This window comes from Sporisorium graminicola, chromosome SGRAM_22 (assembly GCF_005498985.1).
Source record: "Sporisorium graminicola strain CBS 10092 chromosome SGRAM_22, whole genome shotgun sequence".
Taxonomy (NCBI): Eukaryota; Fungi; Basidiomycota; class Ustilaginomycetes; order Ustilaginales; family Ustilaginaceae; genus Sporisorium; species Sporisorium graminicola.
The window spans coordinates 733,867-750,070 of NC_043731.1; the positions used below are offsets into that span (position 1 = coordinate 733,867).

At 57.3% G+C, this 16,204-nt stretch overlaps 8 protein-coding genes across 8 annotated transcripts; 3 read left to right on the forward strand and 5 right to left on the reverse strand.

The window, feature by feature from the left end:
• Positions 1–1,062: 1,062 nt before the first annotated feature.
• EX895_003887 (uncharacterized protein) lies at positions 1,063–2,418 on the forward strand (the record flags this gene model as incomplete). The annotated part of the gene is made up of 1 exon (XM_029884485.1): positions 1,063–2,418. The coding sequence occupies one exon, from the start codon at positions 1,063–1,065 to the stop codon at positions 2,416–2,418; it is 1,356 nt and encodes a 451-aa protein (XP_029739195.1).
• A 530-nt stretch (positions 2,419–2,948) lies between these two features.
• EX895_003888 (uncharacterized protein) lies at positions 2,949–3,812 on the forward strand (the record flags this gene model as incomplete). Its single annotated transcript, XM_029884486.1, has 1 exon — positions 2,949–3,812. One exon carries the CDS (start codon positions 2,949–2,951, stop codon positions 3,810–3,812), a length of 864 nt encoding a protein of 287 aa, XP_029739196.1.
• A 628-nt stretch (positions 3,813–4,440) lies between these two features.
• Positions 4,441–5,583, reverse strand: EX895_003889 (uncharacterized protein; the record flags this gene model as incomplete). Its single annotated transcript, XM_029884487.1, has 1 exon — positions 4,441–5,583. One exon carries the CDS (start codon positions 5,581–5,583, stop codon positions 4,441–4,443), a length of 1,143 nt encoding a protein of 380 aa, XP_029739197.1.
• A 1,569-nt stretch (positions 5,584–7,152) lies between these two features.
• EX895_003890 (uncharacterized protein) lies at positions 7,153–8,466 on the reverse strand (the record flags this gene model as incomplete). The annotated part of the gene is made up of 1 exon (XM_029884488.1): positions 7,153–8,466. One exon carries the CDS (start codon positions 8,464–8,466, stop codon positions 7,153–7,155), a length of 1,314 nt encoding a protein of 437 aa, XP_029739198.1.
• Positions 8,467–9,118: 652 nt separating this feature from the next.
• Positions 9,119–10,320, reverse strand: EX895_003891 (uncharacterized protein; the record flags this gene model as incomplete). Its single annotated transcript, XM_029884489.1, has 3 exons — positions 9,119–9,481; positions 9,570–10,156; positions 10,248–10,320. The coding sequence occupies 3 exons, from the start codon at positions 10,318–10,320 to the stop codon at positions 9,119–9,121; spliced, it is 1,023 nt and encodes a 340-aa protein (XP_029739199.1).
• A 260-nt stretch (positions 10,321–10,580) lies between these two features.
• EX895_003892 (uncharacterized protein) lies at positions 10,581–11,987 on the reverse strand (the record flags this gene model as incomplete). Its single annotated transcript, XM_029884490.1, has 1 exon — positions 10,581–11,987. The coding sequence occupies one exon, from the start codon at positions 11,985–11,987 to the stop codon at positions 10,581–10,583; it is 1,407 nt and encodes a 468-aa protein (XP_029739200.1).
• A 752-nt stretch (positions 11,988–12,739) lies between these two features.
• Positions 12,740–14,554, forward strand: EX895_003893 (uncharacterized protein; the record flags this gene model as incomplete). The annotated part of the gene is made up of 1 exon (XM_029884491.1): positions 12,740–14,554. One exon carries the CDS (start codon positions 12,740–12,742, stop codon positions 14,552–14,554), a length of 1,815 nt encoding a protein of 604 aa, XP_029739201.1.
• A 148-nt stretch (positions 14,555–14,702) lies between these two features.
• On the reverse strand, positions 14,703–16,160 carry EX895_003894 (uncharacterized protein; the record flags this gene model as incomplete). Its single annotated transcript, XM_029884492.1, has 1 exon — positions 14,703–16,160. One exon carries the CDS (start codon positions 16,158–16,160, stop codon positions 14,703–14,705), a length of 1,458 nt encoding a protein of 485 aa, XP_029739202.1.
• Between the last annotated feature and the right edge of the window lie 44 nt (positions 16,161–16,204).

The window sequence follows — 16,204 nt, forward strand, 5'->3', positions numbered from 1 at the left end:
AGCTGTTTATCTAGTCCACCCCCACGATGGACCATGAAGCACTCGTAAGGAAGATGCGCTGACGAGCTATGTCGACACGTTGGCACGACTCTGTGTGTCACCAGTGGCAGGTTGGCGTCGTGTTTGAGGACGCGCCGGTTGCAAGATCGGCACAAGGGGATTGAGCGAGGCTTTGCAAGCCAAAGGAAATGACGGAGAGAGCAGCGGGGGGAATGAGGGTGGGGGATCTGATCTATGCGTGGTGAAGTCGAGCTTTGATTAGCAAGATAGGCAGAATCGGCTTGAAAGCGCCGTCGGCACCCACCACCTTCGGCACCCACCACCTCGAAATCTTGCTCTGCAGGTCACTTCTCGAATCGAGTTTGGCCGGCTTCATCTGCTGTATTTGACCGGCTTGTCCACCCTACACTTGTACGGGCAGAAAGCGAACCGTTGGGGTGTTTCTGGCAGCCGACCGGTCGTGATGGAGCATGACCGTGTTTAGTGGAGGCAAAAGGGACAAAGAGATTGGTTTTCCCGCCAACTCGCTTGTAAACTGGCTCTTTCTCTCTCTCTCTCTTCCATGCCGTGATTTTGGTTTTCTTGGGTGTCGTACTTGGTCGCGCAGCCTGGTGGAATCGCCGGTTGGTTAGCTTGCGGAGTGGGGACAAATTGAGCCTGGAGGCTGACTCGCCTTATAATGTTCTTTGGCTTGGCATTTGGCTCTGGACAAGCTCCGCTGCCGAGAATTCTCGAGCCGCTGTCGGTGCTGCTGATCGAATGACCAAGGGCGCAATTGTGTGCACTCTCTCGCTTGCCCGCGCACGAGACCCTGACCCTGCGCAAGGCCGCACTCACAGCTCTTTCAGCTGAATTGCGTGCAGCGTGCTTGGCGACAAAGGCGCATCGGCTCAAATTTCGATCCCACCCTTGGCGCAGTCAGTCCAGGCTTCTTCCTTCCCTTCCCTTCTATCCCACCCATCACACACCATTCCTACCTGGGCGAAGTCACCCAGCGAACATCTCCCAAACGCACACGATCCCGGTCATTGACTGCAGTGCCCCATAACACCACGACGATCAATGGCAGAAGCACGCAAAGCTGTCGAAGACCTCGTGCGGCTTTCGAGTCGTGTGATCCGCATCCTCGGCCAAAACCCGGGTCCTTACACGCTGGCAGGCACCAACACCTATCTCGTCACGCTCCCCTCCGCAGCAGCAACATCGTCCAAGCTCGCCTCGCGCCCGTCGATATTGGTGGATACAGGCGAGGGCATCGACTCGTACATTCCGCTGCTGGAACGAGCTCTCAAAGGAGCTGTCGATGGCGATGCGGTGCAGAAGGGGCATGCACGCAAGACGTCGGCACCGACGAATCGCGAAGACGCCATGGAGGAAGATGACGAGGACGAGGACGAGGACGACCTGACATCGTGGATCTCGGACATTGTGCTGACACACCGTCACCATGATCACGTCGGCGGTCTACCTTCTATCCTGTCGCTGCTTTCCAAACTCAGAGCTGAGGCCACCGTGACGCTGCCCGCTCCAAGGATACACAAGTTCCCTGACGCACAGTCGGATCCAGACCTCGTCAAGATGCTGCACAGTCTACCCAAGGGCTCTTTTACTCCATATGCCGAGATCGGGGGCGCACCGTCGCCGCTGTGGCCGCTTCAGGAAGGATCTGTCGTGCAGGCGACCAACGATAAGGTCTCAACATCTCTGCAAGTGCTGCACACACCTGGACACACCGCCGACCACATTTGCCTGCTCTTGACCGAGGAAAAGACGCTGCTCACTGGCGATCACGTCTTGGGCCAAGGCACTACGGTGTTTGAGGATCTCACTGCCTACATGTCGAGCTTGCGCAAGTGCTCGCGTTCTCTCGAGCAAGTCGGACCGTCTCTGGAGGAACAGTCGAACACGACCGAGAACCGTCTCTATCCTGCACATGGACCTGTGGTCGAGGAAGGCCGAAAGATGCTCAAACAGTACTTGGACCATCGACTGGAGCGGGAAGCGCAGGTGGTGGAGCTGCTCAAATCTTCGCCCGACGCAGACGCGGGGCCAACCCCGTCGACCGTGACCGTGGCAGGCAAGGAGTACCGACTGGGTTCGCCATGGAAAATTCGACAGATGGTGCTCAAACTCTACTCGAACTATCCCGAGAACCTGTTCCCGGCCGCAGCGCGCGGACTGTACCTGCACCTGCGCACACTATCCTCGCCGGACGTGGAGCAGGCCAAGCCGTCGCGCGTCAGGTGTCTGCAGACGACATCGTTTGCCAGGAGGGCGTCGGCGGAGGCAGCGCAGGATGTGGGCAACTGCCCGCCCATGCCGCAAAGCGATCCCGAGTGGGTTGAGGCGATGGAGCTCGATTGGGCATTGATCGAACCGCAGCCGTCAGGCGATGCGCCGAACCACGAGCACTTGTAGTCAGCAAAGGTGTGCGCGTGTGTTGTTTTTGCTAATACAGTATACCTTCTTGCAACAAACGAGATGCGTGGCGCTGATCATTCTGCGACAAGAGCACGGGACGGCGCGGCGTGACGAGACGTCTTGTGAGGTGTGCGCGAAATGGGAACGAGGCGCAGTGCAAATGCATTGCCAGGGATGTCAGGTTTCATGCACGCCGGCACACTGAAATGCTTGGCGTGCATTCAGTTCGGCATTGAGGGCCAGCGGCCAACTCGCGCGTGTGTGCGCAGCCTGCGGTTCGCTGTTTGCAGCAACGCCCTGCCGGCCAACCGTCAGAACCGTGGAAAATACAAATATGTTAGATAGCCCAAACTGACAATGCCAAGCACCTGAACATCCTGCTAGATGCAAGGGTCTGAGGCGAAGATTCGGGAGACGGGTTGGTCGGAGCGTCAAGTTGTCTGTCGACTTGGCACATCTTGGCTCCTTTGCTTCAGCATCATTGCCATCGACATACATCTTCTTGTTCGAGCACGGCAGCGACAGCGATGGCGTCGAGGTTCTTCCAACTTGTGCTGCTGGCGGGTATGATCCTCCTCATACCGTCGTTCCTGTATCTATCGCATCCGGCCACGCCAACGCTCATCGACCCAGCGACGGGGCTCGCCTATTCGTCGGACTCGATCTTGCACGGGCAGACCACCAACGAGCACGCGCAAGTGTCGCAGGGCAACGGCGTCGAGCAATCGCACATGTGGAACGGCTGGAACTGGCAAGACGCCTCTGCGAACGTCAACAAGGGTGTGCACAACGTCGAAGACCGGGTGAAAGGGTTTATCGACCACTGGCGCCCTACTGGACCGCCCTCCTCCGACGGCACTCCGCCGCTCGATCCTAAAGTGAAGCCGCCTTCTGCCAAACCATCATCGTCGAAAGCAGCGAGTACAACAGCAGACGTCGAACGCGTCGACGGTGTCATCATGCCCAAGATGGCCAACGCCACCGCCAAAGCCGCCCTCGGCCGCTCCACCTGGCACTTTCTCCACACCATGACGCTGCGCTTCCCCGAGAAGCCGACCCCGCAAGAGTCAGAAACCATGCGCTCCTTCTTCATCAACTTCGCCCAACTCTACCCCTGCGGCGAATGCGCCCGCCACTTCCAGCAGCTCATCAAGGGCCTTCCACCCCAAGTAGGCTCACGGAAGAGTGTCAGCTGGTGGCTGTGCTCCGTACATAACGAGGTCAACAAGAGCTTGGGCAAGGACGAATTCCCCTGTGATAAGCTCGACGAGAGCTACGATTGCGGGTGTGGCGACGAAAAGGAGGAGAAGGGGGACAAGAAGGAGGAGGCGGCGAAGGTGGCAGAGACCGGGAAGACGGCTACACACAAGGAGGTCACGCCGTTTGCGTGATTGTATATCCTGGACAGGCGTAGCAGATCCTCTCTGCTTTATACCAGTTCCCTTGCGGCAACGCTCGGCAGCCCACCATCTCTCTCCCTCTCTCTCACTCTCTCTCTCTCTCGTTCGCAATTTTAGGACACTTCCTATGTCAGCATTAGCATGTTTCGATCATCACACTCTTTACCTCTTGGCAAACGCGGTCCCTTTCCAGCTTGAATCCAGTGCACTCTTCCCAGGCGGTCTCAAGACACGCAGACCAGCACAAAAAAGACATTTCACAAGTGTGTATTGCTTGAAGGGTCAAGGACGAGGGAATACCAGATTCCCGTGTCGCAATCTACAAAGACAGTGGTTACACTTGGAAGATGCCGGGTTGGCAAGCTGCTCTTCCGATGATGGAGAGGGTAGAAGGGAAGAAAATGGATGGTGACGACAAAGCACAAGACGCAGGAAACAAAGCAAGAGGTCCCGAAAGCTCTCTGATCGTCGAGATTCGAGCTTGGAAGACCTGGTGTGAGCGCTCATCACCCACACTTACACTTGAGAAGATGGAGCCAGCCATCTTCTGCCGTGTGCAGGACGAGGTGAGAGGGCGAGAAACGAAGCGAAGAGAGCAGCAGCAGCAGCAGCAGCGGGATCACCTGCGAACGGGAACAAGGCCGTCACGACGACGCTTGCTGTTGTCAGCCTTCTGCACCGAGGCGAGGTACGACTTGCCCGTGGCGCTGAGACTCTGACCGGACTGGTTGGGCGTCAGGTCGCCGTAAGGACCGTTGTTGGCATCGGAAACTGAGTAGGCAGCGACGCGCGAGTCGGACTCAAACAGCTGGACCATCTGGCTGAGCATCGAGTCGACCTTGCTCTGATCGCAGTAGACGGGCGACGAGCCTTGGTAGTTGATGCAGGCGAACTCGGTGATCCACATGGGCTTGCCGTACTGGGCGTAGTGGTCGAGGACGCCCTTGACGCCGTCCATGTTGTCCTGGAAGATGTGCACTGCGATGATGTCGGGCTTGTGCTTGACGGCCTTGAGGAAAGGAGCCATGAAGGTCTCGTCCTTCTGCATGGCCATACTCGGCGAGATCAGCTTGGCACCGGCTTCAGCGTGAGGGCCGAGGTACTGGTCCCAAGCCGAAGCAGCGTCGGTGGGGGAGATCTTGCCCGACGAACCAGAGCCGGAAAAATCTGGTTCATTGAAGCCCATGACAAAGGGGGCGGCGCCCGGCTTGAGCTTCTTGAAGGCCGCAAAGCGAGAGTAGTCGTCGTCGTGGTCGACGCGGCCGAGACCCCAAAGCATGGGGACGGCGAGTAAATTGTCGCCGTTCGAGTTGTCCGGGTTAGGAGTCCAATCGTAGTACCATCCAAGCGAGTTGGAGATCCACTTGAGCGAGTTGCCGCCAGCGACACCTGCTTTGCCCTTGGGAGGGGTGAAACCAGAGATGGAAATGGACGAAGAGGAGGAGGAGGACGAAGACGAAGACGAAGAAGACGAGCCCGACGAGGACGAGCTGGACGAGCCGGAGCTGGACGAGGAGCTAGAGCCGGAGCCGGAGCCGGAGCCGGAGCCAGAGCTGGATGAGGAGTCGGAGTTTGCAGAAGAGCTGGAGCTGGATCCAGTGGCATCCTGGTTCGAGGTGGGCTTAGAGGATTGCTTGTGGTGCTTGTGGTGACGACCCTTGGCGCGGCACTGCTTCTTGGCGTCGACCGAGTCGGCGGCGGTCAGGAAGAGGGCGAGCACCAGGAAGGCGAGAAGGATGAGCTTGTGGTTGAGAACGAGCATGATGGGCGGTGAAGGCTGGGTGGGTGGTAGTGGGAAAGAGAGGTGTCGCTACAGTAGTCGTTTCACGAGAAAGTGGAGAGAGATTGCTGAACGATGGTGATGTCTGTCAAAGACTGAGACTACCGAGGAGCCAAGAAAGAGTCGAGGTTGGAGACAAGAGGTGGTTTGGAGGGAAAGAGAGTTCCGATGCTATCAAAGCTATCGAGAAACAAGGGGACTTGTAGAGGAGTGGAGAGAAGGGTTGTTGATGAGGGAGAGAGATGGAGGAAGAAGAGAGGGTGCAGAGTGAAGGATGCGGAAAGAGAAGAAGGATAGAGCAAGGGAAGGCCCACTTGAGTCCGAGCCAAAGGGATGGCTGGGCTCGGAGTAGAACTAGGGACAGCTCGGCGTTACTTCAGAAGCAGTTTGCGTCTTTGCAATTTTCGGCGCTTGCTGCTGCTTCCACAAAGCGGTTCCTGCCTTGTTCAGCTTTCAGCAAGTGTCGAGCAGGCCGATAGTCCCAGAGTCCCCCCATCACACATTGCATCGTGCTACTGTATGAAATCACAACTTGGCGTATCCAATTATGGCGACTAGTTAACCGCTGCAAGCAAGCACACGGCTCGAGTACTTTGCTGGCAAGCGAAGCCGCCTTTTTGCAGCGTGTGACCGTATGGCGCCTGCAGAAGCGACGGCGTTGCTTGACTCGGTTGCAGCCAAGTCTAAAGCTTTCTCTCGAGCTTTCCTTTGTCCTGGCAGAGAGCGTGGGACAGAACGGGCGCTCCTTCTGTATCTGCGCATACTTCCGTGTGACAACCAAATGAAGTCGCTGCTCGAGAGCACTCAAGACGAGGAGGTGACAGCAATGCAAAAAGGAACGGCTTCGGGTGCAGCTCCGCGTGCAGCTCCAATACAAATTGGTGTAATTGACTGCTGGCAAAATGCAAAGCTCGGGTCGGCCGATCGTGGAGTGTGTCTGAGTGTTCTTCTGCCTGCTTGCTGCGCGTTTTCCATCTCCGATACCGAAGGGTTGCAAAGACGCGAATTACCAACGCGCAGCCGACCGGCCTAAAAAGGAAAGATCGACGGTTTGCTGTCTCGCAAAAGAGAAAGCGACAGCGTGGAAAGCGACCTTCGGAAACCCCTGTCGATCCTCTTGTCTCATTCGATCGACTCGGTCTTGGTAACGCATCTCTGGCCATCCGTATGTCGTCCAATTTCTCGCCGTGTCACACCTCATTGTCCAATGCATCAGCTCCATATGGATGCACACGTCTGCCGTTGCGCCAAGAACAAGCGTACCGGCTGAACAGCGCCACCCTCGAAATTCACCGGAAGCGCCACGTACCTGAGAACTGCAAGAGAGACCTTCGAAAGAACGAATAACTGGCCGCGGTTCGCCGTCCGTCGCTCCTCGTTCCAGGCTGGGACAATTGCGGCTCCGGGTGAACAACTGCGCCTCACACCGCCTCTTGCCTGCACAGCATTACCGAAGCACCCCAGATCACACTCGTACCTGCTTTTCTGTCTCTGTTTCGATTGAGATGTAGCTACCATCGGGATGACATTTTCCCGATATACTCTGTCTCTCTACTTTCGCCAGGCTTCGGCCACCACCCAGTGGTCGTAGACCTGACCCTTCTCGAGAATCTCTTCCTGGCCTCCCAGCTCAGCCAGGCTTGGCTCGATGAATCCGCAGTGAGGTCCACCAAACTCGATCGCAGCGAACGCGCCGTTGAAGTTACCGCTCTCCGGTAGATCTCCTTTACGGTGCGCCTTCTTCATCAATCCTCCAGACTGTGCCGGGTCGGCAGGGTGTTCGGGCTGTGCGCCCGCTGTCCAGAGCTGCACACCGGCCTGGTTTGAGTGGAATGTCACCGAGCGACCCGCCGCTTCGGAAGTGAGGCGGACACGCTTCGTCTCCTCAGTGGCAATCTTGTTGATGTCGTCCGACTGGGGGCTGGCAACGGCACCCCACACGTAAAAGTCGTCGTATCCACCGGAAGGGATGCCATCGCCGATGCGCTTGCCGCCGTGCTGGTCCCATGCGTGCGAGCCAGGGTTGGAGAACGAGTCGGCTGGACCGGAAGTGGGTCTGAGCTCTCCCGTAGCAATCATGGCCGGATCAAGCTCGAGGTGCGAGATGGTCTTGCCTGCGGGAGCATAGAGTTGAAAGACGTGCTCAAACACGGTGCCCTTGTCCGCCTGAGCCGCCTTCTCGTTCGATGCCGACAGGTTGAAGCCCCAGTGGTGCGTCATGTTGAATGGTGTAGCCTCGACAGCGCCGTCCTTAGCCAGAGCCGCACGGTAGCGGAGGAGCAGCTTGCCTGCTGACTTGCCCAGCTCCTGACTTGATCCTGAGCCTGGCACTACCGCCAACAACGTCTCGACACGCAGCTGTCCAGGGTAGCCGGAATCGCCATCCGGCGATTCGATCGCAAAGATGATGCTGCTCTCTTTCCCCGTAGGGCTGCTTGTAGATGTGAAACCGGCGTCGGCAAACAGCTGGCTGTCCTTGGTGTCCAGCGGCTGCCAGTAGCACTTGTCGAACGGTCCGTGCTGCACGATGCTGTCCACCTTGTTCTGCTTGTCGCTCTCGGGGCCGCCATGCAGCACTACGCCGGGCCCACTGAACTCTGGCAGCTCGATCTGCGTAGTCTTGCCGTTGGCCGACTTGTACTCGATCTTGCCTGCAGGCAGACGGTTGGCGTAGCGTCCGATAATGGGGTTGAGGAACCTGCGACCGTGTGCCTGGTGATCTTTGGGATCTTCAGGGCCACCGATGAAGTCTTCGCCGTCTTCGGTCGAGATGCTGTGGAAGGTGAGACCGTAGGGAAGCACAGAGACGGTCAGGTCGGCACCCTCGGCGGACAGAACAACGGGTTTGAACGGGTCGACGGCCATCTTTGCTTTGATGAAGTTTTTGGAAGGTTTGTGTCGAAAAGCGACCAAGATGAGCGATGCTACGTCGACGACTTTCCTTTCTTATATGTACATCAGCGGTGTGGGTCCGCTCTTCTCGGTGCTGTGGGGTTAAGCGAGATGGCCGGTACAGATCGTGCGCACGGCCTCGACGGTCTGTCTTCACGCGCAGTAAATGAGGTCGGTGCACCAAATTCACCGTTTCGCCGTCGTCTTCCTCCCGGCTTTCTTCTTTCAAAAGGCGAGAAGCGAGACCGGGGATCTTGAGCAAAAATCTAGATTACCGGTCCCACATTCTCTACCGGTCAACAAGCCCCACAAGTGCGATGTCACACGTCCTTGTGCTCGGTCTATATGTTTGCCGCACACCGAAGATCCCCGTCTTTTCTCTCGCTCTCTCGTTTCGAGCCTCGAGCCTCGAGACCGGATTTTAGGATGCGGGGTCAGGCTGCTCAAGGGTAAGCTAGCGCGTTGCTAGACTGCCCTGTACCGAGTGCTTTAGCGGTTGCTCGGTTCCTAGCTTGTTCGACAAACCCTTAGTTTCAACGTTCACAAGGGAACCATTCACGGTGCGCGGAAGATGCCGTGTGGCTATCAATTGCCAACCTTACACTTGACGGACGAAGCGAACACGCTACTGCTGAAACACGCCCTCCAACTCATCGAGCTCTCCTACAGCATACACGCTCTCCAAGCCCAAGTCAAAGTTGTACGTTGCCCCCCTCTTGCTGCCCCGCACCGGTCCTTTCTCGCCGCCATCAGCACGAAGGTCGCCGTCCACAGCCCAGTCGTCCTCGTCGCTTTCCGACGTCGAGCGCGAGCTACGAGACAGCGCAGATGGCGGCGCATCCTGACTAGGCGGCTTGGAGGCGGAAGGCGGTACGGGCACGTCGAGCACGGCTGAGATGCCGACGGTGCGGATCTTTTCACGCATCATCGAGACCTGCGAGTTGGACACTTGGCCCGTGTTGGTGAGCACAAAGTCGTCGAATGGGATCTGCAAGAGGAAAGGGATAGAGATGATCAAAGTCAGTATCTAAGCAGACGGCGTGATCGTGAGTCAAAGGAAGAAGATTACTACTTACGACGACAGTCTGCCAGTCGGATCCTTTACTTTCGTCGAGGTAGAGTCGGTGCTGAAACAAGTCACTCGTGACAGGACCATCGGTCTGGATGTTGACAAAGAACTTGGGACCGGGCAGCTCCTTCCTTCCTAGTCCAAGCGCGTGCACCGCACGACTCGCCGCTGGACCCGACGGATCGCTCGCATGCAGCGCTGCACGCAACCTACTACCTCCGTGACCATCCGCCTTATCCGTATTTTCCGCGTTGCCGACGGGCTTCTTAGCCAACCTGTTCCTCACACGAAGAGCGAGGTACGGGTGCACCGTTGTATCCCAGCACTGGTTGCCAAACAGTGTAGGACGGTTGCGATTGCGGAATCCAGCATAGCCACTCTTCTCGATCTTGCCGCCTCTTGGCACCTGCGACGACAGCGTGCCGTAGAAGCGTCCGCGCGACGACTCGTCGAGCCCCAGGCGACACTGCGACAGTCCGCCAATGTCCGAGTCGGATCCGGTCGCAAAATTGGACAGATGCGCAGGTTGCGTCATGGCGTAGATGAGCAAGGCTCCTTGGTTCTTGGACGTCGGCGAGATTTCCATCCTCATCACTGATGGTTTGAGAAAGGTCCACAAACAGCTGCATGTCAGTATTGCCTTGCTGGAGAGGAGAACACTGTTGTCGGTGTGCGGGCAACTTACTCTTGGCGGTCTCGTCTCGAGCTACCTCGACCGAGCGCTGGAGCGCCTGGCCGAACGATTTGAGCAGTGACATGTTGGATACCCGTGCCTGTCTGTGTTACAAGGTGAGATGGTGGTAAAGAGCCCCGTTTTTGGTACTTTCTCAAACGAGATGGATCTTGTGGAGGAGAAAGGAGCAAAGCGGGACCCGTTGGCTCAGCAAAATCAAGCACAAAAACGGCTTCCGACTCCCGCAACTTTTCACAGCTTTATCTGATTTGCTCATTCAGCAATATTTCTTCCACCGATAAGAGACGGACGGCCATTACAATAAGACGACGACAAGAAACGGTCCTAGGCTACACGTGAATCCTTGCGGTCGAGGTCAGAACGAAGCTCGAGACTGTTTCCGTTGTTGTTGCGGTGCACAGTGCTCGTGGATCCCGGGGTCAGCAGATGCTGGCGTCGAGAGTAGTTGGCCTTGTTGCGCTTCACCACGGTCAAGCCCGTAAGATACGCCAGAGCGGCCACAGCAACCAAAGCCACGGCAAGACTGACAAAAGCACCGATGACACCTGCAACGACGGGCGACACCTGGTGCTTGCCGGTGGTTGAGGTAACGTCCGAGTACTTGCCGCCACTGCCCGTGCCGTTGAGTGCGTTGAGCGCGGCACAGCCTCGTGCTTCGGTCTCACCGCAGGCATTGCACCAGTCGGCCAGCGTATCGAGCTTGACCGCGTCAGCGTGCTGCAGGAAAGTCTCCATCGGGATGGGGGAAGCACCGAGCACAGAGTGCGGCTCCAAGTCGCCGTACGAGCCGTTTCGGAAGTAGAGCTGGATCGACTTGTCCTGGTGGACTTCAAAGACCATAGCCGAAGCGTAGTCGACCAGCTTGCCCTGCAAGTCGGAAATCTGGAACAGGCTGAAGAGCGAAAAGAAGGGCTTGTACGAGGCAGCCAACACCGATACTTTGAGCGGGTCCGAAGCGTTGGCGACGCGGCTGATGGCATCGGTGAGCGGGTTGAGCATGCCTCGACCGGCGATGCTTCCAACTGATTTGGGGTCCGTCACTCCGAACAGGCCGGTCTCGTGATACTCTGCCCAGGTCAGAGCATTGGACAGCATGTTGTCGGTGATGCTGGGCGCCAGTGTGGCATTGTGGATCTTTTGCACGTTGAGGTAGTCAAACACGTTCCAGGCGTTGACAAGCGTCTTGGGGCGGCTGCCCATGATCGAGGTGGGGATCGAGTCGTAGAAGGGTTGGGCCAGAGCGCTCTGCTTCTTGAACTCGCTGCTGTTGTACCACTCGTTGCTGAAATCATCAAACTGGTCGCACTGCGTCCAGGGCTCCATGACAAACGACTGTTCCGGCTCGATGGTCTCGACGGGAATGAGCTGGGCGCGGTTGCCCCAGGCTACAGTGGTCCCGTTGGCGAGCACAATCGTGTCGTTGAAAGCAGGGTAGAGACCTTGCATGAAGGCGTTGGCACTCTCTACGATAACACCACCTTCGCCACCGGCATCCGCTTGCACTGCGACCTGGACACCCTCGGCTACAGTGGTGTTGACCCCTTGGACCAGGTAGGGCGAGCTAGCATCGAGGTAGCGGGATCGGAGCTGGGCACCACTGTTGAGCTCCTCGAGGTATCCAAGGACGGTGAGATTGGTGTGCGAGGCAGTGTACTTGGACGGCGACTGGTAGAAGCCTTGACGGTCACCATGTCGGATGAGCACGACGAGACCAGTAACGGGGGACGACATTGTGGGGCTTTAGCGTGGCAGGACCGGAGATGGTTCTGGCAAACAAGTTCTGGAGGGTGTTAAGGATGGATGGAAATCGACACAAGATGCTGATATAGCAAAGATGGAGCGCACAGGCGGCAGGGATCGAGGGATCCATTGGAAGCACAAGATCCGGAGAAGAGCGAAGGGGTTTCGCCGCTTCATCTCGGCAGCCCGAAGGAGAAAAAACCTGCTGCCGATTTTTCGGCAGCAGATAAAGCTGAACGAATCTGAAACGCTCCGGTTATCTTGCCATCTCGTATCGGAGGCCTTTGATCAACTGGCTCGTTCAACACCGACAGACCGATCTTTTATCAGACCTCCTCTCCTCTTCCTTGTGCCAAAGCGCAGCATGCTCGGGTGTGTCTCTTGGAAGCGAAGGTCGTTGGTTTGCTGCCTCGACAAGCTTAGCGCTACCATCTTATCTACATCGAGTTTCGCCTTGACGTTCTTGACGTTCCCGACGGCAAAAGATGAAACTAAAAATTGGACATTAGGACCGGGTGTTAGCCGCCAGAGAACCAATATGTTTAGGTTTTGGATATAACAGCTTCTGAATTATTGATCTTTCCTTGCTGTTTCTTTGGAAGAAGCGCGCTCGCGGCTGACTGAGACAGCCATCGACGTGGAACGCGGTCGAGCAGCGCTAGACTCAAATTGACACACACACGATTGCTTCTCAACGACGTGCCACCTTCTCGACCTCCAACCACATCCTACCGCAAGCAAGGATGGCAGCCGCAAAGGGGTCCAAGGCCTCTTCTTCAACTCCAAAAGCCAAGCGGCCATCAACCACGGGTCTCAGTGGCACACCCAGCCCGGAAGCAGTCGAAACGTCCGACTTGCTTCAAGCACAGACACGGCGGCTTTCAGACGCGAACGGCGATGCAGCCAGCGCTGGCACAGGCAAGGATGCGCTGCTTAACCCAGCATCGACGCCCATCGACGGCAAGAGTGGCGTCTCGGTCTCGGAAAAGCAGGCAAGTCAGGAAGCTTCCGGGTTCATGGATCTCTCACCACAAGACCAACGCGCCATGATCCTCCTCGTCGTTCTCTATCTCTTGCAAGGCGTGCCTGTCGGTCTGGCTTTTGGTACCATGCCATTCTTGCTCAAGTCCAAGCTGAGCTATGGCGACATTGGCTTCTTCATGCTCTGCACCTATCCTTACTCGCTCAAGCTCTTTTGGAGTCCCATTGTCGACTCGACCTTTGTCAACGAGCTGCAGCTGCCGCTTCTCGGCAAGATCTCGCTCGGTCGTCGCAAGAGCTGGATCGTGCCCATTCAAGCTGTCGTTGGCGTCATGTTCTGGTACCTCTCGAGCAACGTCGATCAGCTTTTGCTGGCTGACCTGCCCAACGTGAAGCTCATCACGTTGATCTTTTTCGTGCTCATCCTCTTTGCTGCTACCCAAGATATTGCCGTCGACGGGTGGGCCTTGACGTTGCTCTCGCAGGAAAACCTGTCGTATGCCAGCACGGCGCAGACCGTGGGTCTCAACTCGGGCTACTTTCTCAGTTTCACTGTGTTCTTGGCCTTCAACTCGGTCGAATTTAGCAACAAGTACTTCCGCTCCACACCGCTCGACTATCCGCTGCTCTCGCTGTCCGCCTACATGCGTTTCTGGGCGGTCGGATTCCTGCTGGTGACCGCCTGGTTGGTGGTGTTCAAGAAGGAGGACCAAGAAGCCGACGATGCACCGGACATGGACGTCAAGCAGGTCTACTCGATCATGTGGAGGATCTGCCGTCTCAAGCACGTGCAGACCTTCATCTTCATCCACCTCGTCGCCAAGATCGGTTTTCAAGCTAATGAAGCCGTCACGGGTCTCAAGCTGGTTGAAAACGGGTTTGGCAAGGAGGATCTGGCGTTAGCCGTGCTTATCGACTTCCCGTTCCAGCTCATCTTTGGCTACCTCGCAGCTAGGTGGAGCAAAGGTGATCGCGCTTTGCAGCCTTGGCTCGTGGCGTTTTTCTTCCGGCTCGGTTTTGCGGTGCTCTCCATGGCCATCGTACACGGGATGCCCAAGGCACCTATCGGCAAAGGCTACTTTTTCATCGTCATTGCCAGCACTGTTGCCGGCAGCTTCGCATCCACGGTCCAGTTCGTCGGTATCTCGGCGTTCCACACCCAGATCGCCGACCCTTTGATTGGCGGAACGTACATGACGCTGCTCAACACCGTCTCGAACCTCGGCGGCACGTGGCCACGCTACTTTGTGCTCAAAGCCGTCGATCTGTTTACAATTTCCAGCTGCCAACCGCCGTCGAGCTCTTCGCTGCTCAAAGATCCCGAGATCGCCAAACTGTGGGCCACCGCTTCGAAGGGGATTGGAGGCAACGAGTGCACTTCGGATCTGGGCAAGGCGGCGTGTTCGGCGGCAGGTGGGGAGTGCTACATTGAACGCGATGGGTATTACTGGACATCTACGCTCTGCGTCGTTGTGGGGACGGTGTTGTTGGTGACATTTATCATTCCAGCGTGTCGCAAGCTACAGGCACTGCCGCCGAGCGCATGGCGTGTCAATCTGCAGTCCAAGAATAAGTAATCGGCGCCATCGCTGCTGACTGCGCAGATCGAACTCTTTGGAAAGGTTTTAATAGAAAAACCAGCGCGGTGCTCGATTGACCTAGACAGCGAGTGGTGTGAAGCTTGACAGAATAGGAGAGTGTTGAAGAACACGTTTCGGTTCGAATCTAGAACGGCGAGAAGGTCTGGCGTGCGGAAGCAGCCGCACTTCTGAACCCAGAGATCTGTTCGGGCGCAGGACAGTCGGACGCCTGCCTGGTCTCCAACGCCTCGGGCAGCCACTTTTCCATGTTCTTGATGCGCTGACTCGAAACGGGGTGCGTCGATAGGATCGCCTGTGCGCTGCTTAGGACACCTCCCCCGCTGCCACCCTCGGACTCGCTCATGCGCGTCCACAGCCGGCTTGCCTCCCTCGGGTCGAAGCACGCACGGCTCATGATGCGCAGTCCGAGGTAGTCAGCTTCGAGCTCCGTCTTGCGCGAGTTGGGCAGCGAGAGCAGCAAAGTGAGCGCGGCTCTGCTCAGACCGATGTCCAGCCCAAAGGCGTCCAGCAGGAAGGTGCCGAAGAGCAGTACCTTGTAGCCGGACATCTTTTCGGCAGAGTGGCGTGCGACTTGATGTGCGACTTCGTGGCCGAGCACGGTGGCGAGGCCGTCGGCGTTCTGGCAGACAGGCATGATGCCGGTGAAGACAAAAATTTTGCCTCCGGGCAGCACGAAGGCGTTCTTTTGTTTGGGATCGTCGATCACGAATACTTCCCATTTGGTCGCCGCCTGTTGGGGTGCTGCGGAAGAGGCACCACCGAACCATGACGCGCTGTCGCCGTTGCCGTTGTTGCCAAGAGAAGCGTTCGAGCCGTAGCTGATGCCGCCTTGCTCACCGTGCGAATGGTGGGTGAGGAACGGATCTCCCTTGGTGTGATGAGGCTGGTTGCGATCGTCTACGGCCTTGTCGAGGGCAGCGACGATGCGGCTGGCTACAGCACGCACCTGCTTCGAGTAAGGGTGCGAAGCAGGCAGGATGCGATCGCGGTATTCTGCCAACGTCTGTCGGAACGTCTCCTGCCCCATCTCGTGCTCTTGTTGGGCGCTCACATCGATGAATCTCCATCGACCTGTCTCGGGCACCTGTTCGAGATGCACAACATAGTAGATGCCAGCACCTCCAAGAGCCACGAGAACGAGGGTAGGTGGACGTGATGAGAAGAGTGACCCCCTTCCTCCTCGTCCACCTCCGCCGCCACTGCTACCGCCGCCGCCAAAGCGCTGATACTGTACAGGCTGTCGTGATCGAGACTGTGATTGACCTACTTGCCCCACACGACGGAAGAGCTGGTCTTCGAGTTGTTTGCGAAGTACATCCGCTGACAGCTGCTCCCGTCCGGACGACTGTGACTGTGGTGCGCTAGGCCACTGATTCCGGGATGATTGCAAGGGCTGTTTGTCGCCGTCATTGAAGCGACGATATGATACGGTTCGGATGGCTGTGCTGTGAAGGAGCCTGCTGCTCGGGGGTGAAAGGGCAGATGATGTCGTGCGCGAGGACCGTGCAGAGCACGTGGCTTGGCGTGTCAGGGACTCGATAGCCCCGCGCAACCCTTGAGTAGCACGGAATGACGCTAACATGGCTGGTGATAGCGTGGATCGGATGGAAGTTGTCAGAACAGTGG